Consider the following 25,527-nt stretch of genomic DNA (forward strand, 5'->3'; position numbering starts at 1 on the left):
GGGCAAATCTGCAACGTAATTAGACAAAGACAGAATCACAACAAGTCCTTGCCTAAGATGATAAATACAAAATACATTTGAATGTTTCTAATACATAATTGTAGAATCACAACACGTCCCTGCCTAAGATGAAAAATACAATAGGCATTTTAAAATGTTCCAATACATACTCCCCTGTGATTTCATCATGAACTGCTATCACACAATGATCACAGATTCATTGCCACTCTAGATAATATGGGAACATTCTCACTTACAGCCTGAAATGCATTACACTGGGTGCTAAGAGCACCTAGCCTCAACAACCCTAAACCCTTCCATGGTAATCTTGAATTTTATGCTCAGTTTTGGATCAAAAGAGAAACATTTTCATGTCCCAAAGGGCTCAATAAGATTAATTGGGGTAATATTTTTAAGAGTTATAATGAATTATTCAATCAGGTTCAAAAAATATGAGCATTAAAGAGAACTTCAAAGTCAAATGAGATTTTTGACTAATGAGTAAACGCCTGAGGATGAGAAAACCTCCTGTGGGGATGTATATTGTTTGTCTTTTTGTAATACAGGAAGGGGAATGTTTCTATGAATATAACCATATATCTATGACGCAGGAACTTCCCAAAGTACCTGTTCCACCTTTGAGTCAAACACTGGACAAGTATCTGAAGTGTGTTCAACACCTTGTTAATGAGGAACAGTTTCATAAGACAAAAGCCATAGTGGAGAGGTTTAGGGCTCCTGGAGGCACCGGAGAACTACTCCAGAAGAAACTTTTGGAGAGGAGAGACAAGACTGACAACTGGGTAAATTCTCTATTCAGTCCAACAACTGTGATTGTTGTGAACTTTGTGTCTTGAGTGTCTTGGTCTAGAAACAGAAATGTCATTTTCTTTTTCAAAATTACCAAGTTTGTGGCCCATCCAGTGTGTGGCCCATTCATTAAAAAAGATAATCAAAGGAGTAAAGAACTAAAGCTGTGGCCATAGATTCTCCTTTTGATGTCTGCATGGCCTATCACAAAGCACTTAAGGGATTTGTCAGTCCTGAATTATTGCTGCACCCTGATATCTATCACACGCCCGCACTCATGCCTGTTCTCAACTATTTCTCTGTGAATCTTTTAATGATACACACAGCATTGTCAGTATCACTCCAGTGCCTGTATTAGTATAATTTAAAACAATAATAGCTTTGTGACATTGATTCAACTGTTTACATGGTTGGGTTCAGATGTTTGTTTTTTTCTTTCCTCTTTGTGTCTCAGGTTTCAGACTACTGGCTTGAGGATATGTATTTGAAAAACAGATTACCTCTTCCGGTGAACTCCAGTCCTGTCATAGTCTTCCCAAAACAAACATTTAGAGATCTCAAAGACTCCTTAAGGTATGTACCGCTGAGGTTTACACAGCACGTATCCATAGTAGATAGTACGAAAGAGGTTAGTGATTGCTCTGTACTTGCTGAATGGTTTCCGCTCTGTCCAGTGCACATGAGAACTGATTCAGATTTACAGACAAGGTTGTGACAACATTGGCCTCTTATCTAAATATTAACCTCTTTATTAAATGAAAAAATTCAAGCCTCACTTAGCCCCTGTAAGTCACTATTAGCTTTTGTCAGCCTCAGCATAATTGAATACTACCCCTGAAATCAGGGACAGCTGGTAACAGACTGACAAAGCTTGATATTAGATGAGGGGTGACAGGACCGAGTTCTGCACCAAGGCCAATGGTTGCCTCCATTCAGTGTTCTGGTTTAGCCCCCTGGCCTTTTTTCCATTGATCTGGATATGGTATCAAGGGATGAACACAAAGCAACAACTAGACAAATGACATGAAGCACCAGGCCTGTCAATGGCTCTGTGCTTCTATCTACACACACTGCCTACTCTCTCTCTCTTTATCTCTCACAAACACATATTAATCTACCACAGATTTGATTACAAGACCTCCATTAAAAGATGAGAGAGTTGTCATGTAGTCTGTCCATTTCCAGGACCACAATGACTGGATAAACATGCACCAGAAGTTGTTACATTTATACACAGTGAATTAGAAATATGGATGAATAAAATAAACAGGAGCAAATTGTACAAAAGAAAAATTTATTTTTGACACAAGAACCATCAGACACTTTTCAGTTAAGCAACACACACCTGCCGCCTTAACTACGCTGTTTTTTTAGCGATATCCGCCATTGTCCTGTTTTCTCCCTTCCATTCCAAACTGTGACCAACACCAGTCTCCCTTCTCTGCAGAATGCATTAGTCTATTGCACAAACTACCCCCCCCCCCCCCCGGTCTGATGGCAAACCCCACCCGACCACCTTAACTAACACAGGTTTCTGTGGGAAACCCTGTGAAGAATGTTACTAAATAGCCTTAACAGATATAGTATAATCTCATTGTATTGGCACATTTTTTCTTCCAATATAAAAAAATGCTGATCAGAAAATGTTTTTTTGGTCCTAGATTTTCTGCTCGTCTCATCACAGGAGTACTGGAATACAAGGCTCTCATTGATGCGTAAGTTTCTCAGCATACAAAAGCCCTTTATCCACTAAACAAATACAATCTCATTATTTACTGTTGATACATAACCTACAAAACACAATGCACAATTTCAGAGCATAAATCCCCCTTTTAAACAAATGTTTGTTTGGCTGGCAGACGGGCACTACCAGTGGACTATGTCCGTGGGAAGTTAACAGGGATACCTCTGTGTATGGAGCAGCACTACCGTCTCTTCACGTCGTACCGCCTGCCCGGCCACAAGAGAGACAACCTGGTTGTCCAGAAGAACCCACCCTTCTATGGGATAGAGCACATCATTGTGACCTACAAGAACCAGGTCAGGGCACACATTATTCTTACACCACTATTTTAGCAGAAATCAAAAGGGTCCCACATAGACATAGTTTGTGATCAATAGAGGTATTACTGCCATTACTGCCAGCTAGTAGCAATATCTCAAAAGTCCCAAATGAAAAATGTTAACTGTTTACACAGTCATGTAGATGAGACTTTTGTGAATAGATAAGTACAACGTTTAGACTGTGCCATTAAAGTAACTAGTGCACAGTGCCCGTGATAAAATAAGTGGTGGCACACCCACAAACACTGATTTCTGGAATTAATTATTATGTTTGTATTTTTTCTTTGTGCTATGCAATGCTGTAAATAGGAATGCATTTTTTTGTATTGCATTTGCATAAAATATTTAAGTTTTATGAAATTCGTTTCATAAAATTCATTTTTTTGTATTGCATTTGCAATACAAAAAAATGTTTTCGAGACACGAAAATTGACCGATCAGACTAAATTCGTGTTTTTTATGTTTATGTATTTATCGGTCTCCGGAATTAAACCATGACCAGAGATTCCTTGGTGTTGCACCTGGTGCCAGCCACTTTATTTGCACCACCACACAATACACTTTCTGACCACTACGGTAGCTATGGAGCTAGAAAGCTGACAAAAGTATCTGAATTTGAATGTGAAAGATCTGAAATATTTGTATGTCGAATTTCATAAAACTTAAATATTTTACTGTTGAATATTCGGATCCAGAAATACACATTTCTAAAATTCAGATCGCGTGAATTCAGATTCTTGAAATTCAGATTGCTGAGATTCAGATAGCGGAAATTCAGATTTTGTCTGAACTAGGCCAAAGGTGAAACAGATTGCTTTCACAGGGAAAAGTAGACGATTTCAGAACGACCAAATTTTACCTCAGAACAAAAGGTAAGAGTTGCTCGTTGGAGGAAGAGTATGGAGCAAGTGCTTATGAAACTTGTAAAAACTTGTGTCTTCTACTCTGCCAAAATCGGCAGTTACTGTTACCAAGTGAGTCGAGACAGAGTCGGAGGGCGGCGGAGACCGATGGGAGACGCGGAACAACTGGCAAAGCTATAGCCTATATATTTATGTTCCGTTGTTCTCTTTTCTGTGTTGGAGTTCTTTTAAGAGCTTGATGGCATCAACATCCAGCCTGATATAAAATCATGAACTTCAATTGTGTCTCTTAATTATAATACCCACAGAGAAAATCCAGGTTGAATCAAGTCACGCTTGCTAGCTACTGTATTGCCACTTTTCAGTTACGTGTATGTGGTCTGGGTCTTCCTCCAGCTCAAACTGCAACTCAGTTTGTTCTGAGGTAAAGTTCGGTTGTTCTGAAATCGTCTACTTTTTCCTGTGAAAGCAAGCTGTTTCCCCTTTGGTCTAGTTCAAACAAAATCTGAATTTCAAGAATCTGAATTTTAGAAATGTGAATCTTTGGATCAAAATAATTTCGGCTTAAAAATAATTCAGAAATTATATATTCAACAGCTAAATATTTCAGTTTTATGAAATTCGACACACAAATATTTCAGATCTTTCATATTCAAATTCAGATTCTTTTGTCAGCTTTCTAGCTCCATAGGTAGCAAAGTAGTGACATTCAGTACATGACATCCCTCCTTTATTTGGACATGAACTTCACTCTTCAGTGGATAACCATTTTTTGCAACAGAAGACTTTAACCTATTGACGAAAGTCAATCACTATGCAATTACTTATACCAACAAAATGAGAGTCTACCTTTGCAAATGTAACACGAGTATTTTGCACACCTTATTTAAACAAATTTAGTGCAAATGAACATGCAACTCTTTTGTACTTGTCTAACTCAGTTAAGAACGTGGTCAGACAGGTTCTTAGTCATTGTGGTCTTTCTATTTGGCCTGTCCCTTTGTGTCTCTTGCGTTGAAGTTAGTTGTGAACTCCAGTCCTTCCACACGGGCAATGCAGATCTGCTTCAGCAGTGATGCATTTTGACGCTCCACCTCTCCATTTGCCTGAGCCCATTTAGGCATTGTTCTTAGGTGTTTTATTCCGTTACTTCCACAGTAATCGTGGAATTCCTCCAACCTAAATTGAGGACCGTTGTCTGATTTCAGTGTGACTGGCAGACCATGTCTGCTAAATATAATTTCTAGACAGTCAATGACCTTTTGTGCCGTGGTAGATGTGAATACATCATATTCATAGTAACGACTGTAATAGTCTACCACCACTAAGATCGATTGGCCTGTTGGGAGTGGGCCAAGTAAATCCAATGCCCGGTCACGCCATGGTTCATCTGGTAGCGGTGTGGGTCTAAGTGGTTCCGGTGGGTCTGGGAAGGATATAGTCTGACACCCGGGGCACGATTTCCAGTGTCCTTCAGCCGCTCTGTCCATTCCCGGCCACCACTCTTAACTTCTGAGACGTTGTTTTGTTCCAACAATTGCCAGGTGACCCTCAAGTGATTGCTCATCCTCAGTATTTGAGGGAGGACAATGCGTGTCCCTCTTAGCACAATGTGTCCTATTCTACATAGTTCAACTGACACGGCTGCAGAAGCTTTGCATTTATCAAAATGTCCACTTCCTATAGCCTCTCTCACTTCTGTTAGTTCTTTATTGACTGCCGACGCTTTCTCCACTTCCCTGGTCGTCAGTGCCCGAGGTGTGGCATGTATGGCCAAATACCTTACATATTCCTCTGATCCATGTATATGTTGCTTACTGTTAGTATCCTTTCCCAACAGTCTGGATAACGAATCAACTATATTTTGCTTGCCCGCAATTTGGACAACTCTAATGTCATTGTTTTAGTTGCAGGACCCAGCGTTCCACTCGCACACAGGGTTTGGAGCGTGGACTGTAGATTGCTTCGAGGGGTTTGTGGTCCATCACAAGGTCACATTTCCGCCCGTACACATATGGGTGTCGTTTCTCACAGGCCCATACAAGTGCCAGAGACTCACGCTCAGTTTGTGAGTATTTATGTTCACAGTCGGTCAGACATCGGCTCGCGTAACTAATGGGAACCATTTCACCTTTCTGTTCCCGCACAAGTACCGCCCCTAGACCTACTTGGCTAGCATCAGTGATAACCTTGGTGGGTGCCTCTTTATCAAAGTATGCAAGAGTCTCTGCTCTACATAGAGCTTCTTTCAGTGCCTGAAATGATTCATTTTGTTCCTGTCCAAACTCAAACTTAGTGTCTTTCCTTGTCAGCCTGCGCAGGGGTTCTGATAAGGTTGCAAACTGTGGTCAGAACCTACTGCTGTAGCTGACCATCCCAAGGAAGCTTCGCACCTCAGAAGAACTTTCCGGTTCTCTGGCGTCCACTATTGCTTTTCACTCAACTCCTTTCTCAGACAAGAGTATACCCATAAAGACCAGCCTGTCCATGTTGAATTGACACTTTTCTGGGTTCAGAGTCAATCCACAATCCTCCAGTCTCCTCAGCACAGCATGTAACCTGGAATCATGTGTCTTCCTATCCCGAGTATTCTCATTGATTATATTCCCTGTTGCCCCAGAGTCAATTAACATATTTAGGCATACCCCTCCAATAAAGACACTCAGCCGTTCTTTCATGATATCATCCTTAACAACACAGGCATAATCATGAAGTCGTTTAACGTGATTGAACACATGTTTCTTCGTTATGCATACCTTAGAGAAATCTTTCCCTTTACATTTATGGCATGTCTGTCCACGTGCTGGTCAATTGGGGTCTTTTCCAAATTAATTATTATGACTACATCTGTAGGACTGGTTTTGCTTTGCCTTGTCATCAAATTTTGGTCTTGATGTTTTCTGATATCTCTCTCTTTTGTGAGAGACGGTTCACTTTGTCCGTGTCTGCCTTCTCTGCATCACAGACAGACATAGCCGCCGTTTGTTCCTCAACTCTCTCGCATTGGGATGCTTTGTCTAGAGAGCATGCCAACATTAGCCCTGGGCCATCCTCAAGTAGTTTACGTCGCACATAATCCAAACCGCATCCCTCATCTGATTATCACAATCTACCCCCAAACCACAGTCCCTAGCAAAATGGCGTAAACGGGTAACAAACTTGAGTGGTCTCACCCGACCCCTGCACCAACTGATGGAACAATCGTTGAAAAAGGGCAAACGCTGCATTGACTATAGGTACGAAGTAAGCTTTCAGGGCCTGACTGCTCTCCCATAATCCGTTGCCTCTCCCGTGTCCAACAGGGTAGAGAAAATGTCCTGAATGACGGGTCCGGCGTAGTGTAGAAGTAAAGCTCTCCTCCGCTGTCTCATCGCGTTAGTTGCATCGTCGGCAATAATCAGTTCCTTGCCATCTGCATACAGCAGCCATCTTGTCCATCTCAACACCAACATGGCAGGTTCCGAGTAACACTCGAACTTTGGCAGCTGTTTTTTCGGAATATGTGCTCGACCATAAACACAAAATAAAACTTGAATTTGAAGTTATGTGGAGTATGCAACGTTTTTTGTCGCTTGGTGCCATGGTGGATCATAGTATCGGATCTCCATTGATGTTGGCTTTTAATAGTTCTCATGCCGGCGCTTAACTCTGAGTTGACCTACTTAGAGTTGAGTTAACAAATTCATATCAGCTTATCTGGAACCAAATTTTCGGAGTTTCCCATGTTAGAGTAACTCAACTCATAGTTCAGGGTTAATCTCAGAGTTTGTTAAACTCGCCACCTGGAATACCCCCCAGAGCCATTATCTACACAGCAACAATTGTAGATTATAACCTTCCAACTACATCTACTGAAATAAACCATCCACTTTAGTATAGTATTTTTCTTAGTTAGCTATCCAGTATTTAATCTTAATTTAGTCTTTCTGTATCCCACAGACATAAATAATATTGTCCATGTCTTAAGGCTTGAGTCCAAAATTTTCGTATGCGTTTTTTCGTATTCGTCAGCCTAAAAACGTGTCACGTACATACACCTTCCACACTGAATCCAATGCGTATTTACTAAACCTTTACGGAAAAATACGGAAAAAATACTAAATGGATTCGTCAAGCACTGAGGATGGTTTTGTTGCCCTCTCTCTTATTAAAAAGAGAAAAAAAAGGAGAAATACGAAATATGGGTCCATCCAATCCTGAGATTGCGGAGAGGAAGGAGAGTTTCACCTCCTTATCAAGGAGAAGAGAAATTATCCTGAGAAATGTAAAATTTACCTCAAACTGTTAGTTGTTCAGTTTGATGCCTTTAGCGATACTGGAGCCATATAAAAAAATGACCACACATTTCCGTGAACCAATCGATCGTGAACAGAGACTGGCAGAATGTCTACGGTATGGACACCACCATTATTTTGTGTGCTATAATAATAGGATACATCATTTTAGGTATCTGAGCACTGGGCATTTATTCACAACCATCGCCAGCGGTTTTAGGTTGGGCATCAGCACTGTAGGGAAGATTGTGAGGGAGACCTGTGACCAAATCTGGCTGCAGCTTAAGGACTCTTACATCCCAACACCAACAGAGGATATCTGGAAGCACACAGCGAGGAGGTTCAATGAGAAGTGGAACTTCCCTAATTGTATCGGCGCTCTCAATGGGAAGCATGTCAATATCGAGGTCCCTGCAAACATGGGTTGCCTTTTTTAAATTACAAAGGCACCTTTTCCATCGTCCTCCTCGCATTAGTAGATGCTGATTACTGTTTCTTGGCCATCGATGTGGGGAGCTAAAGGTGCTGACAGCGATGGTGGTATTTTCGCAGATTCTGCACTGGGCGGGCCCTCCAGCGTGGGACTCTGAATGTTCCACCCCTATTGGAGCTCCCATCTGCGCCTGAATTGGGAAAAGTCAACCATGTTATCGTGGCAGACATGGCCTTTCCCATGAAGCCGTATTTGCTCCGACCCTACGGTAGAAAGCACCTTGAAGAAGACAAGTGCATCTTTAACCTCTGCCTGTCAAGAGCGCGTCGCATATCTGAAAATGCGTTTGGCATTTTGACCCAAAGATTCAGGGTTTACAAAAGGCCAATGGACGTGAACCCTGACCTGGCAGACAGCATCATCAAGGCATCACCTGCATCTTGTGCAACTACCTGCGCCATAAAGTGGGACAAGGCGGCCAGGGTGACGACTATGCTGACAACGCATGTCACAGGAGTTTCAGAGGCCAAGGGGCAACCGTGCATCTGAAGAGGCTCTCCACATGAGAGACACATTCAGGAAAGATTTTGTCTCACCTGCTGGCGAGGTACCATGACAGTATGACCGTGTGTGCTGTGGACTCACTCAGTCAATCACACTCTTTATACCTCAATCGTGCGTAATGGCTGAGTTGCATTCATGTTTACAGTAGTTGTTAGCTGTTATATCTTGTAAATACAACCAAATATATACAATCAGTTAACATTACTACAACTATTATTATATTATTACTACATTCAATACAACACTGAATAATACAACATGTTGTATATAAAGTTTCTACATTTATATTTTGTACATACAATATGTATGTAGTATTGTTATACAATATTTGAAAGAAAAGCAACTAAAGACAGTTGAATGACTCATTTCTTGTTTATTGCTGATTCAGATTACTTGTTTATTCTGTATTCAAAAGAACTTGCTGCCCAGAAGAACAGAAACATAATTCATATTAACAGTTTAAAAGGTGTTTCTGCATGTAAAACAAAACAAACATTAACCCCTTAAGCACCAGTTAAACTCGAACAATGCATAAGTAATAATAAATACTAATTTCATAGAGAACGGTAGGTGGGATCCTGAGAAAACTGCTGATAATAAGGCCCTTCAAAGGAAACTTTGTGAATCAATTCCTGCATTTAAATTTTTAGAAAGAACAATTTTTCTGGTGCAAGTTTCCTCATGCTGGGGGCCAACCTGGAGAGAAAGGTGGACACCTTATCAGTTTGCAGGTCCTGCCAGGCCTGACGCTGCTGTTGCTCTGCCTCTCTCGCCTTTTCTCTCCTTTCATCCCTTGCTTCTCTCCTTTGACAGTACCTCTCTAGGTTGTCATCACTCTCTGCCTGCATCTTCTTACTTTCAGCACCGCAGATACCTGAAGGAGTTATGCTGCCCTCTCTCTCTGTCTCCATCAGTACACTGTCACTCTCCTTCTCTGTCTGCGTTCTACCATCTTCCCCTATTCCCTCCTCCTCCTCCTCCTCCTCCTCCGCCACCGCCACCGCCACCTGGATATTACCATCTGACCTTTTGAAAATAAGTTCATGAAATGATCTGCAAGGTTGGTGTATTTATGGATAGGCTAACTACTCATTAACTACCTAATTACCTTCTCCTTGCCAAGGAATTTCGCAACAAGGGCATTGCGTCCATGTGGATCCATTTCTTTTTTTTGTTGGCCCCTTGTCCACTTCTGACCTGTCCTTCTTTCCTATAGCGGACATACGTGTCCCGCAGGTTTTTCCACATTTTCTTCACTGCCTCAACTAACATCATGTAAGGTACATTATTGTACCAAATGTATTAGTCATTTATTCATAATATCATATATTATAACACAACAGATATATTGTTATATAGATTATTACATTTAGGTGACCAGGGCATTGCATGTATTCTATTAAAAGTCCAAGTATATAGCAACTGAATTAATACACCCTGGTTGGGACTACGTTATCACTATTGACAACGAATGAATGACATTAGCAACAAGCTATTGTTTAGCTAACTTGAACACAATACTGTATAAACCTTTTTAAACCCTTTGTTTTTAAAATCAGTACCTACCATCCTGTTTCTCAAGCTGTTCCGAAATCATCTGCCACAACCTATTCTTATGATTGGCGTCTTTATAATCCGCACTTTGCTTGTGTGACAAGTGTATCAACTTGTCAGATGCCATTCTGGATTTTGTCGTTCGCTTGTACAGTGGCTCTGAATTGTCAAAAAAAACTCTCAAAATGCTGGCTATGGATGCGAAAAACGCAGAAAATCGAACCCGATCTGAACTTTTTTTGGACGCACGAACGTTTCGGAGGTAGTGTGTAAGCGCAATTGACATAACATGTGGTCATGACAACATGTTGAATGTTTCCGATCAGAAATCCTGATGTGTGGGGGGAGCAAAACGGTTACGTCTAGGATTTTTTGGTCCTCATGTTTGTGGTTTCTCACATTTTTTAAATCTTTTTAAAAATCTTTTAGTGTGTACCCAGCATTAGTCAACTCAAGATGTCTGAGTCCAGAGCAAAGAGAACAAACTGGCAGTGCTGCCAACTTTAGCAAAAAAAGATTTGGTATTTGGTCCCCCCCTCTCCAGTGGACTTTTCTGGGGGGTATCATGATTACAGAAAGAGATCATATTAATACGTTTTTTGAGACTGGGAACGATCCGAATGTTTATCAGGCACGGAGCCAGACTTTGTAAAAATTATGGGCTTAGCCCAAACCTAGGACGTATGGGTTTGATGTGATGCAAGATAGGGACTTCCACATGTAATGCGAGCGCGCATAGCGGGAGAGCGAAACATTTTGGCCAATATTTGAGCGCAAAATAGTTGAATTGAGCTTTATGTATAATAATCATAGACGTTTATCAAACAACCTTGTCTAGTGATACCATCACTCCGGCCCTGCTCCCATCCATCCTCGCTGACACGTATCGTTACGGTAGGGCCCCACAGCCCAGCTATCCGTAGCCTATTTGAGAAAACTTTTTGGAAAAGACGGGCTATGGACCCAACCAACTCTATTTGGGAGGGAAGAACTCCTTCACATGGTACAACCCATGCAGAGGCTAAGGTGTCAGAATGCGGAATGTGTGTAGCCTACTTTAAAGTCCATATGGCAGGTTAACCACCACTGTTGATTAATGGGTACATAAAGCACTCAAAATATGTATATTATTCAAGAAATCTCAAAATGGTGTCTCAAAATGGTGTTTAAGACCAGTTTTTGACGTTTTTTGTGTTAGCCTTAGCATATTAGCGCAATTCGGCGATGACGTCACGTTGGGGAGTAGTGGAGGAGAGTAGCCTCAGTCTAGTACTAGAACTATGGCGATCTATTGGGATGAAGAAGAGGTGGCAAGAACGAATAATGTATATGATGGCCCGCAGCCATATCATTTTGAACCAAGTCGACCTTATGGCAGTCAAAGCCAATTAAATTGTACCGAGGAGAATGAGTGGAGAGTTGATAGTGTCTTGGTGAGTTGCTATCATTTAGCAGCGCAGCAACGACACCTGGAGCTCGTCTATGAACAGCAGTGCACATATACTATTTATTTTGACTGTCAGTGAATAGCACCGAGTGGAAGTCAACGTTTTCTTTACATCTAGTGATCATTCAGGGCCTGACATTAACTTTTTGAGGCACTGCACAAAGTAGCCTACATAAGTTCCACTTTTTCATGCACAGGTCACGTCCGGGTAAAGATTGTGCTTTTGACCAACGAAGATGAGCTGTAATAATATACAAATTATAACAATTGAGGTGTTATAAAAATCGTATTTGTTATATTAAACATTTACACAATTTCTGCAGAATAAAACACTTTCTGTTACGTACTGTATTGCATCTTCGTCCCAATATCTCTAGCTACAGACCGTGCAGCTAATTTGATGCCTAACACTTGAACGGGGGCTTATTACTTGAAAGAGGAATTATGTACTGCATCTTCTCAGTTACATTATATGTGCTTTGAAATACTGTGACTTTCTAAAGTAGGCAAATGGATAGAACATAACATTTTATAATAATTTCAGTCAAACAGCTGCAAGACCCAGTGAAATGTTAGCATCAATGTCTATAGCATCGCTAAAGAGGAGAGGGTATAATTTCTGGGGAAATTGTAGTGTGTGCTTGCTTGTGTCGGTTGCAAATTGGTCAATTTATTATGAAACAAGCCGAACCCCGTTTGATACATACAAGCTATTCTAACAACGTTGTCACCGGCAGTATTTTTCAGATGGAATCGCGATTCAAACAGTGTACTGTACCAACTACTAACTGAAAATATGCCCGCAAACACGTAAATAAGCTGGACATTTATTTACGGGGAAATGGCAAATTCAAAGAAGTTTGCTGGAAGCGATCATTATCAGTAAATAAGCCAAAAGCGACCATTTCTGTCGGCCTCAGTCGAGCAAGCTAGCCTAGCTGCTGTTGCTAGCCAAACTTCACTGAATGTGTTGAAATGAAAGGGTTTCTTTTGACAGAAAAGCCTGTGGCATTGAAGACAGTGACACACCACACTAGCTTGAGTTTAAATACATTATTTAATGTGACATTACTTACTGTAGGCTACATGCAAGTCTTGAATTTCTTAAATGTACGATGCTGCCACTACAAGGCAAGATACGATACTACCATTGTAGAACTACTTACTGTGCAACAGTCAACCCAGCCTAGCACATCCAAGCAAGTCGTATGTCTACTGCGTCGTCTCAGTTACACTATCAGGGCTTGTAAACACTGTGACTTGCTAAACAAACAGCTGCAAGAACCAGTGAAATGTTATATACTGCTACTGCTAGCAAACTAACGTTAGCTAGCATCGCTAACGATATTGGCTAACTCAACTTCGGTAGGCTATCCTCAGTATTTGCAAGTTGGCCACTGCAAGTAACATAGCTTTTTTTTTTTTTTTTTTTTACTTGTCCTTAACCACTTAGTTACCTTTAGTAGTACTAGTAGTACAGTAGAATACATCATGCTATGGGCTAGCTATGGCTAACTTGCCAGTCCCACCTGTAAAATCCCCCCAAGATCATCGCTAATTAAATATTTTCCCCGACTTTGTAAACACATTTCCGAGATGTTCCACGTTTTGTTGGTACTAGCAGAGCCCATATTAGACATTCTCTGGTACTAGCCTAGTAGTGTTTATTTCCAATGGATTTCAATGGTCTCAAAGCAGACTTTTGTCTGTTGTCTCCCCAACGTGACGTCATACAATGCATTGTGGGGGAAAGAAGAATCATTGCAAAAAGTTGCTACTTTTTTGTATTATATTATGTTTTGTGACACCCAACAACTTGAAATACAATGGATAACAGTTTAAATGTTTATTACCAACAACCAAATAGCGCAAATTCGTTGGAAAAATCTACCTGCCATATGGCCTTTAAGAAGATAATACTACTGTGACATGTCAACAACAAAAAATCCTCGACCGGCCCAAAAGTGAAGCGACCCACCGGGAACTCTCCTGATTACCCACCCCGACCCTGTTTACAACGTTAACAGGGGCTACTTGGTTGGCGTTGCCTTTTCAGCATGAGATATACAAGGTGTGGCGTGAGAGGGGAACGTAAAGGGAACGTTCTTTCTGGAAGAAGTCACATGGCCGTGTGCATTGCTTTTGCCGTGGTGGATTGTATGATCCATGTTTTACCTCTCAGGCTGCTTAAGAATAGGGTGCACGCGCCATTAACTTGACTACTTAAATCTGACTTGAATTATTGGGACTGCGTGAGCTGAAATTGGACTTTATGGAACCGCTTTAGCCCCGCTTGACTTGTTAAGCTAATTCAAGTCTGGTTTGGGACTAAGTCTAATTTATTTGAGTGGCCTTTATGGAACAGGCCCCTGGTATGGCTGTTCTGATATCTATCTTTAGCTATTAGCAATTGTGTGGCTGTTGTTGCTAAATGTAATCAATGTAATGTAATCAAGCCCCCAGTCTCAAGCAGAGAAGACTGTTGATTTTCTCACGATTTCAAAGCCTCATTTAACATACTTGTCGATGGGTTTTATTTTATTCTAATTTGGATGGGTAGTAAACAACACATTCTTCTGTGGTGTGATGAACTTAAAAACTAATTTTCAATTCCACTTTACAGGATCTTTAAGCGGATCGTGGGAAACTTAACCCATTTGTTATTTGTACACACACACACAGATTCCTACCATTATTAAAGAGAGAGATTTGGAAAAAAAAACTAATATTTGGAATTTGTTGCTATCGAACCTTGACTCCAAAACCACGGTATGTACCGAACTGTGATTTGTGTTCTGTTACACCCCTATGGCAAATGCTTCCAGGAACAATCAATTTGCAGCACATGAGAGTCAATCTTTGCGAAGGCATAGGTTGCTTACTAAATTATGTCCAATTGAATCTGATACTTTCTTTGAGAACCTTCCTAAAGGCAAGGGGAGTTTATGGTAACAGAGGTGCCATGTTTGTTTTGTTCTGACATACATTCCTGTTTGTTGCACTTGCTATCCAGTGGGCTTTTCATCTGCAATTCTTAAACAAGCTTTGTACCACTGTGATTGAGAGTCCTACTGGCTGAAACAGTACAGTTTTCAATTATTATTATTATATTTTTTAGGGCTGTCAAAAAAAAACGCCCCTGAAAATTACCTGTCGTCACATTACTTTGACTGCCGATGGTAGCTGAATGATGGAGAGAGGGATTTTAGATGGGAAGTTCCATTTCAAAAAGGCTCGGTTGACAAAACTTAGGCTGTGTGTACTGATTGTCAGGCTGAGTTTAGTTATCACCGGAGTACTTCCAGCCTAAACTATCACATGCAAGCAAAGCACACAGCTAGCAGCAGCAGCGTTCGCTCCGGTAATAAATGGCAGACAACACTCGCAAAAGCGAGCAGCTGACTGGGTTCAACAAAATAGAATCTGTATTGTTCAATATTAAGGTCAATCTGTGGTTGCTTAAGTATCTGAAGTATGTTTGAGTGAGATTTGAATATTATGGAGCAGGATATCGTAGTAGGCTATGAGACAACATGTCTTAAATGTATTTTATATTCCAGAAATCTAATTTTGTGGATGTTTATTATAGCTACAGCAGTATCGTTTGTGATTGAATAAAACTCCCTCACAATTTAAGTTGTGTTCCATCTGAACTTGTTATATGGACATTATCATCCAGTTAGGAAGTTTTTAAGTACACCCTTTTAATGTTTATTTGTATTTTTTTGAATCAATTATGGGGTAAAATTTTAACAGATTAACTAGTTAGCGATTAATTGCAATTAATCATATGAAATAATGCAATTAATCACGATTAAATATTTTAATTGCTTGACAGCCCTAATATTTTTTTAATCTACTTGTAAAACCCCTAAGATCATTAGTCAATCATTCAACAATGACAGTTATTTTATTGTATATAATACCACGTGGAGTGGATGACTTATATATTTTCTCTGCAGTTTTTTAAGCTGGATGTAGTGGCAAACAACAAACAACTCAATGAATTTGACATCTTATCTCAACTGGAGAAAATAGTGAAAATGGCAGGGAACGACAAGTATCGGCATCCTCCATTTGGCCTGCTGACCTCGGACGGGAGAACTGAATGGGCTCAGGCCAGAGATGTGCTCATGAAAGGTGTCCTGTCACTCATTGCCATATTGGAATCCTATCTGAACATCTGAAAGTACAATCCTAGCCAATTAACTGACTTGAAGTCTAATATTACCACTAGATCAACTCAACAAAGAGTCAATGGGAGTGATTGAGAGCTGCCTGTGTGTGCTATGTTTGGATGATGCCAGTGGGATGGAGCCCAGTGATACCAACAGAGGCCTGCTGATGCTCCATGGTGGGGGGGCCCAGAAGAATGGAGCAAACCGCTGGTATGACAAGCCAATACAGGTACAACCCAGACCATGGCACTACAACCCTGGTACTTAATGGGAGGGTGAAGAAAGTGTTTCCTTATTTTATGTATACATGTATGCAATCTCACATGACAATAATTGATTTAGCAATAAACTAACAGTGGTCTTTTCTAGTTTGTCGTAGCTGTGGATGGAATCTGTGGATTGTTATGTGAACACTCTCCTTTTGAGGGGGCTGTCCCGGTACAATGCTGTGAATATCTTATAAAATTTGTGTAAGTATCTCGTATTATGTTTATACATCAGGCAAGTAATGCAGAGTATTTGTAATATTCCCTGAACATCATGTTCATGATCTTTCCAGGTCAGGAATTTCCTCAAAGCTAGCGAGGGCTGGCAGTTTTACAGAGCTATGTACTCCCAGGAGACTTCTCTGGAAATGTACCCCTTACCTCCAAGGACTCTTGGCTGTCTCCGCAAATAGGCTCCAGAGGTATGGTGACAAACAAATAAACACACAATTTACTGTATTAATGTATCAAACAGTACTGCTTAACCACAATGACTTTAGTTGGGTCTATCTTTTTGGGGCACCAGTCTGGTTCAAAATCTTGAGTTGGATGTCTACAAGTTCAAAGCTTATGGAAAAGAGTTCATCAAGAAACAGAAGATGAGTCCAGATGCTTTAATACAAGTTGCCTTGCAACTTGCATTTTACAGGTAAGCAATATTTATATAGTATTAGGCAGGAAAGAATGCCATAAAACAAATAGAAACATCAGTTTTTATGGCTTCCATGAAAACGGGCTAGAACAGCAATCAAAAGTCCTATGCTTCGTGCTCAGATGCAACGGGAAACTCATGCCCAGTTACGAAAGTGCATCTATTCGACGCTTCCGAGACGGGAGGGTGGACAACATTCGCTCCGCTACCCTAGAGGCTCTGGTCTTTGTGAAAGCTATGACAGATGAGAAGGCTTCCCTCTGCGTGAGCAATTTTCCTTACCTAGGTCCCAATTACAGAGTATCTCCCATATTGCGGTTCATCATGTCTGCCTAAATGAAACCAGTGCCTGTGTTACATCCCAACTGGTTCCCAATTTAACTTGTTCCCCAGCTGTTCGTGCACAGTCTGCCTCTATCACCAGATTCGTCACAAATTCACAAACATATTACTGGCGATTTTCAAGTCGGGTCTCATATTTGTTGCGGCAAATATGAAAGTAGGCCTATAGGCTACGTGCGCACTATTTAGGCTACCATTCGCGACAAAATAAATGGAGACAAAACAAAACGTTTGCAGGCTCGCATGAAGTGGGATTCGATCGCACTATAGCAAAAATAGGTGCGCGCCAAAGTCCATTGATTTCCACCGCAAGCTATACCAGCTCACAAAATTTAGCGAAATCATTGGGTATCTGTTAACTACGTTGGCCTTCAGGTAACATTTTGATTTGGCTCCTTCTGATGTAACTGGTTCCCATAGACACTACCCGAATGTAGGCTATATGCACGTATTTGGGGTTGTTTCGAAGCAATAGCCGTATTTTCCACGACATCACAGCTGCTTCTGACACCACATATTAAAAATTAATACTAAGAACGTTGCTGCTAACCCAGACAATACGATCAAAATACGCGTAACACAACATGGAAACAGTCGTTTCCTATGCGATTTCGTGTAGCCTATGGCTGAGTGTTTCTTCGCTATATCTTTTGAAATCAATTAATTTCATCATTTCATTCATTTCAATTCTGAACAAATGTAGTGAACACTACATTACAGCCATTCACGACATGGAAGCCAAGAAAATAAAAGATTTGAGTGGAATTCAATCCCACGAGCAAAGACACATGCATTGTTATAATCCGTTGCATTACAAGTAGGGCTGTAAAATGATTACAAATTGTAATCAAATTTATCACAGGTTTCTGTGGATTAATCATGAGTAATCACATATTACCGATTTTCCGAATTTTTTGTCATTAGTGTGCATCTTTGATTTTGCAGTACCTCGATGTTCGAGTCACCCGTTGCCACTCGCAAAACTTTGGTGAACCCTTCGTCCTCAACAATATCAATCAGTCTACAGCTTTTTGCAATACATTTGGCAACTGTGCTAGTCACCTTGTCACAGGCAGACTTAGTGAGGGCCCTACGCTGTTCAGTGAGGGTGGTTTGGCGGATTCTACTTGAACTCCCCTCGCCGACCAACGCATGCTTCGCGTTGAGGTGGTATAGGTTACTTTAGGCTGGTATTGCTTCGGTGAAACGATAACATTCAGTCATTTAGCAGACGCTCTTATCCAGAGCGATAACGTCTTCCTGCAGAGCAGGGCTCCAGACTAACTTTTTTTACTGGGAGCACAGTAGCCCCTGACTGAAAATTTGAGCGCAAGCAGAAAATTAAGGGGCACACTTTATATTGTGCACCTTATATACCTGCAATGCATTTCTTAATGTAACTGGAGAGGGTACAATTCAGTGGCAATTTTAAATCCTTTTTAAGAGTGCTCAAGCACTCCTAATATTTTTTTTATATTTTCTTAAATATATTGTTTATTATCATTTGATGCTGGTAGTTCATGAAGAAAGGGACATCCTTAGTTTTTTCATTCAATATTTTGCATAATAATACATAAATGTATTAATTGTTATCCAGTGAAATTAGGGATTTATATTAGCAAGGGGGTTTACGTTTAGCACTTTTGCAAGGCACTGTATTCATGTCACATTCTCATTGGGGGCTGAGCACCCCTAAAGGTGATCTCTGATCATAGAATCGCCCCTGCAACGCACCATATAAGCTTGAGTTTAAATACATTATTATGTGACATTACGTAATGTACATGCAAGTCTTAGCTAAATGACTTAAATGTATGATGCACTTTTTGATCAGTCCTCCGACACCACAACACGATACTTGCCGAGTATAACACAGCGCAACAGCTCAAACACAGGCAGTGATACTGTAGCAATGCTAGTGCTAAATAAGTATTTACCTGCTAGGCTCCATGACGCCGGGTGAGCAGGGCTCGTGAAACTGCTCACCAAAAGAACGAAGCGGCACCCACTTTCTTGGCAGATTAAGACATGTTCGTAGGAACCTAGCGAAAAATATCCTAAACCTTTCAAGACTTTTAGCTAGGTTTATAGGTACCTAGCAAAAAATAGCTTAAACATTCGTAGCTTTTACTAATGCAGAAGGAAAGCTGATATTGCTGTCTTCCTAGAACGTCGTATCTATGCGTTGTTGCTAACGTGTGCTGACATTGTGCACACCCAATGAATTCAAAATTTGTAGATCGCACATGCGCGAGTGCTTGTAAAAAATGCTCGCACTGTCTCAAAAACAGGTCGCAAAATGCGACCATTTGGTCACAGTCTGGAGCCGTGCCGCAGAGTGTGCATAGGTTTTATTGGATGTTCCATCTTAGTTTTTTTGGAACACAAACTTCTCATCCAGAAGTTGCAGATTGGGTGGAATTGTGGTTATATTACGTTAAATGCGTTAAACAAAAATAACGAATTAATCCTGTAATTTAATCATAACGCGTTAACGCGTTATTTTTCACAGCCCTAATTACAAGCAATTTTCTTAACTTCCATTTACTATGGCGTGAATGGCTGTAATGTAGTGCTCACTACATTTGTTCAGAATACACAATTATGAAATTAACTGATTTCAAAAGATATAGCAAAGAAACACTCAGCCATAGGCTACACAAAATCGCATAGGAAACAAATGTTTCCATATTGTGTTATGCGTATTTTCATCATATTGTCTGGGTTAGAAGTGACGTTCTTAGTATGAATTTTTAGTATGTGGTGTCAGACGGAGCTGTGATGTCGTGTAAAATACGGCTATTGCTTCGAAACAACCCCAAATACGTGCATAGTAGCCCCCATTCGGATAGTGTCTATGGGAACCAGTTGAATCAGGAGCCAAATCAAAATGTTACCTGAACAAATACCTAACGATTTAGTTTAATTATGTGTGCTGGTATAGCTCGCGGTGTAAATCAATGGACTTACGTGAGCACCTATGTTTGCTATAGTGCGATCGAATCCCACTTCATGTGAGCCTGCACATTTTTTATTTTGTCGTGAATGGTAGCCTAATGTAGTGCGCATGTGGCCTATAGGCCTACTTTCATATTTGCCGCAGCAAATATGAGACCCGACTTGAAAATCGCCAGTGATATATTGTGAATTTGTGACGAATCTGGTGATAGAAGCAGACTGATAGGTGCACGCACAGCTGGGGAACCAGTTAAATTGGGAACCAGTTGGGACGTGACACCGGCAGGTGCAGCCCACCCCCTCACCTTACTACCCCGTTGTCTAAAAACAGATGATATCTCTGCAGATTTCAATTCCCTACGAAATACGACAGCATTTTAAAAATTATTCTGGAAATGTTTTAACGTCAGTTTAATGCTTTCTTCTTTGTGTTCACAATGTAGGATTCAGAAAAAATGAAAAGGTTTTGGGATGCAATCAGTGCCCAGACTAATTACACTATTGCAGTAAGTAATTTCCTTTAGGATTAATAAAGTGCTTACCTGTACCTACCTAATACAATATTTCATATCTTTCTTATATACAGAAGTGACAAAACCTTTTTTATTTTGCATGTATCTGTGGTTTCAGGCTATTACAGGGTTGGCAATAGACAATCATCTTCTTGGACTTCATGAGATTGCTAAGGAACTCAAGATGGAGGAGTCTGATATTTTCTTGGATGAGACATATTTAGCCAGTAACCAGTTTGTTCTTTCCACTAGTCAGGTGAGAATCAATCTCATCCACTGCAAGTTTGATCTACCATTTTCTCTGAAAATGCAGAAAAACGGTATACTTTTAAATAGCTTCACACTTTATCCCTCTAATAATGACAGGAATCTCTATGTATTTGTGTTCAAATTAGAATGGGTGTAGTTTCTAACGAGTATCTTGAGAACCGGGCACTCTACAACGTTCGTATTTTGCAGGTGTCTTTTTTATAATCCAACGGAGTGCAGCGCCGCGATTGACATTGTTTGGATAAGCATTTAGACATTTTCTAAAAATAATTTGCATGCTCACTTTGCTCTCAACTCTCAGCATGTTGAGCTGACTGAGCTACACTAAGCTAGCTCTCACAAGCCAAAACAATATGGATATAGCGAGCCGGAAACCAGCAGCCAACAGAAACAACTACTAATATAGCTGCAAGCAGCGATGCAGGTTCCTCCGCAAAATGACAAAAAATTATAAACATGTACACTGTAGAAGATCGAGAATTGGACAACAAGAGAGCAAAACTACATGTTTGGCCAACAACAATAGGCTGAACGGGGATTTGAACTCATAGCATAAGATTTCGAGTCAGTGCCTCTAGCCTCTCTGCTACACACCAACCGCTGAGATTTTCTAATTAGTAAGGGCTCATTATTAACTTTCCATAGGACATTGAAACTCTTCTTGAGTTGATCTCTTTCCAGACTCTCAGTCAATGCACAACTAACAATAGTCATGTGCACAACTGGGCTAGGGAAGAGCTCATATTCAACTCCTTGCGAGAATAGCCTGTGACAGGATAGCAGCCGACTCTCTGGTCACATTAAACTACACAACATGCACAATCAAGGTGACCAACAAGATTATATTACCTAACCAACAATAACATTACAAACATCTAACTGAACGAACACAACAACTGAAATCCCTGGCACCGCTTTTGTAACCAATTCAAACCTACAACCTTATACTTTGCAAGTATTCCTCCTACCCGAGGAACCCTAATTGTCACGACGTGAGGTGGGGTTGGACCCAAATGCAGTGGAGTCAGCAGGCATGGTCGAAAACAAAGGGTTTAATACTTGAAACAGGAAACAGACAGGGTACACGCACACATTATTAATAATAATACCAACAATTACAATAGAGTGCTCCTGACGGAGGAACCCTAATTACTTATGTCAGTGTGATACAGACTATTTGGGGGTGCTTGCCAGAGTGTGCTTGCTAGAGTACACACTGTGGCAAGCACACTCTGGCACACTCATGCAATATCATATGTTATACCATGGTCTGGGTGAATATTCGATTCTGATTGGCTGCAGGGGTGTCCATTATCGGATAGTAACGGACAGTCATCACCCAAATACGGAAGTTACTGCGTTATTGCAGCAAAACTGTTTTTTCACCATTCTAAATTATTCCGCTGGCTACACAGGAGCCTGTACAAAGTATCTGAAATAAGTACCCATTACAACAGTGACAGAGTCAAAGCCTCCATTTACAATTTTTAAAGACTTTAACAAGCTAACTTGTATTTACAACAATGAGTGACTTCAATATTTATTTTAACCGATTTGAAAAATGTTTCTTTTCTGAATGTAGTGTGTCAGTGTCACGTAACCGCTCATCTCACATCCCATTCGCTATTCACCTTGCTAGTCAATCTACTTCAGTCAGGCTGCGGCCAACACGACAGTAGCAGCAACTCTACACATGGCCGATTATTTTCTTCTTAAAAATCTTGATTTTATTTGGGGACAATGACATGGCACGATAGCTGGCTAGTCTTGTTGTTAAACGTACTGTCAAATTATAATCACTGTTTGAAGAAAATGTCAACTTTGATATGGTCATCTCACATCCATTTGCTATTCAACTCGCTCCATTGGCTGCGGCCATACTGTAGCCTAGTACTAGTATAATACTGACATTGTTCGTGAAAATCTTGATATTGATTTTGGGACAGTGACATGGCTGGTTAGCTAGCAAATCTTATTGTCAAACATACTGTAAAATTATATTTACTGTTTGTCAACCGTACACAATGTTATTGCCTCTGAATCTTGCTAGCATAACGTTAGCTTTCGGGCTAATAGCTCAGCCAAGGGAAGGCCGGTGTTGGTTCGATGAGCTGAGCGGACTATAAAAGATCAGAGTTGGCTAACGTTAAAAAACGTTAGATTTATTTTGCAAAATGCCTGAAAACATAAATTAATGTTTGTAAAGAAAAAATCGTTGGCAAGTAAACTTGGGATAAGCGGGATTATGCCCTTTGAGGTGTCCAATATCACCTGATAATGAACTCAGCGGAAGCGCACTGTGCGTCAGACGGTTCATGCCTCCGCATCGTCCATTATCAGGTGATATTGGACACCTCCTCGTGCATTATCCCTTACATAACACATCCCCATCAAAAGAAAAAAATATCAAATGTTTGTAACTGTAATAACACTCAACCTTATGTGAAAATACATGCTTTGCTGTTCTGCATTTCCTCAGTCAATCGGTTCAAGTCAGACCAATTTGAATATGTCCAGACAGCAAGTGGACAGGAAGATTACATTTAGTCAATTAGCAGACGCTCTTATCTAGAGCGACTTACAGTAAGTACAGTAGGGACATTGCCCCCAAGGCAAGTAAGGTGAAGTGCCTTTTCCAAGGACACAAAGTAATTTGCACGGCCAGGAATCGAACCAGCAACCTTCAGATTAATAGCACGATTCCTTAACCGCTCAGCCATCTGACCCCCGAAGATTCAAGTGTTTCAAAAATAAGTCATCAAACTAATTTAATTCAGCTACCAGTTGTTGATGAATTGAAAACTGTAGGCTTGGGTTAGTCATGAAATCTGGCTGAAACAATAGTTAAAATGTGTGTGTTGTCAGAGATCAAGAAAATATGATATTTTATCTAACAATATCATAGAACTAGATTTTCACAGCAAGATTTTAACTTACAGCAATATATTTAAGTAATTACCAAAGGTCCTCGGAATGAGTTTGTTGAGTGCTGGCTGAATGAGAAAATGCTGCACATATCAAGCCTTTGACCCCCATCCTCCCCAGGTCCCCACTACAGAGGAGATGTTTGTCTGCTATGGTCCTGTGGTTCCCAATGGCTATGGAGTCAGCTACAACCCCCAGCCGGACCACATCATCTTCTGTGTGTCTAGTTTCAAAGAGTGCAAGGAGACCTGCTCGACCATGTTTGTCAAGGCCCTAGAGGAGGGGCTGCTGGAGATCAGGGACCTGTGGAATAGGAGCAACGCTGGCCCCAAACCCCCCGGCCACGAGTCTGACCAGCCCCAGAATCCAGGAAAGTAAAGCCACAGCGAAGGAGACTGCAGCATTTCCCTCCTTCACACTAATATAATAGTAATAGTGCCTTGTGTGTATTAGCTGTTCATGCAATTACATGTTATCCTTCAGGATAGTAAAAAAAAACAAATCCTTAATAATTGTATGAAATTATGTATGTATCTATGTAAAACAAGGATTGAGTAAAATAAAGTTTTTACTAGTTCAACATTTTGAGGGTTTTATGTAGATGTGGATAATGTGTTGTTGTCTCATTATTAGACTTCTCAGAACTCTGTGCTTAAAAATGAGTGTATACTGTCTGTTAAGAACACATTTGTATTGTATAATGTGGTGGTGTGTAGCTCTATTGAGATGATGTTAAGCTCATGTCATGCAGTAGATTAGCCATTAATATTATATTAAATAGGATAGGGGAGCTTGTAATTTGATCATTTGTAGATCATTTGAGTGTAAATGAAAGCTTAGGCTAAATTGTTTTATTTGTTATAGTTCATAAATGTAGTTTAATCATTATATAGAAAATCTATATAAACTATGTCCACAATCTGCATTGTATTGTATCATGTAATAAATATGACTTTTTGTGCTGCAGAGAATACTACTGTACTATTACAAATAGCTGTGTCCATATAATAATAATAATTTATAATAAACAATGTATTTGACAATATATATTTTTACTATATAGGGCTGAAGTAAAAACCATAATAATGAGGTACCTTCTCAAACAGCTGATCAGCAGGACATGGCGACAGGACTGAAGGTACTTGACTGACTGAACAATAATTGGACAACTGGACAGATTTACATTTGTCAGTCTGTGTGATGCACAGCCACTTTTCTAACCCCCTTTGCAACAGATGGACTCGATTTCCTGGCATAAGATGATTTATGTAGAGAAAGACACCAGATTCTAATTTTCAATTGGTTTAACTACTGAATCAGGTCACCCAAGTGACCAGCTAACGGCACAGTATTTTGTCATTCAGACATGACCCAATACATTCTTCTATCAAACAGAGGGATTAATAAAAAAACCT

At 40.4% G+C, this 25,527-nt stretch overlaps 1 protein-coding gene across 1 annotated transcript; it reads left to right on the forward strand.

The window, feature by feature from the left end:
- Positions 1 to 602: 602 nt before the first annotated feature.
- Positions 603 to 24,941, forward strand: chatb (choline O-acetyltransferase b). The gene is made up of 13 exons (XM_084670539.1): positions 603 to 803; positions 1,265 to 1,383; positions 2,472 to 2,525; positions 2,670 to 2,850; positions 15,972 to 16,149; positions 16,247 to 16,416; positions 16,557 to 16,657; positions 16,747 to 16,875; positions 16,980 to 17,102; positions 17,228 to 17,369; positions 20,849 to 20,911; positions 21,036 to 21,173; positions 24,233 to 24,941. Exons 1-13 carry the CDS (start codon positions 603 to 605, stop codon positions 24,488 to 24,490), a joined length of 1,857 nt encoding a protein of 618 aa, XP_084526665.1. The 3' UTR covers positions 24,491 to 24,941.
- Positions 24,942 to 25,527: the final 586 nt, after the last annotated feature.

The sequence above is a fragment of the Hypomesus nipponensis genome, chromosome 13, assembly GCF_054491055.1.
Source record: "Hypomesus nipponensis isolate SF chromosome 13, ASM5449105v1, whole genome shotgun sequence".
NCBI lineage: Eukaryota > Metazoa > Chordata > Actinopteri > Osmeriformes > Osmeridae > Hypomesus > Hypomesus nipponensis.

Bases quoted from the DNA above. Each gene is read 5' to 3' on its own strand.
- chatb (XM_084670539.1), top strand. From the start codon at position 603: ATGACGCAGGAACTTCCCAAAGTACCTGTTCCACCTTTGAGTCAAACA. The intron at 16,658-16,746 runs GTAAGTATCTCG...TGATCTTTCCAG, and splicing joins GAATATCTTATAAAATTTGT to GTCAGGAATTTCCTCAAAGC. The intron at 17,103-17,227 runs GTAAGCAATATT...CTTCGTGCTCAG, and splicing joins TTGCAACTTGCATTTTACAG to ATGCAACGGGAAACTCATGC.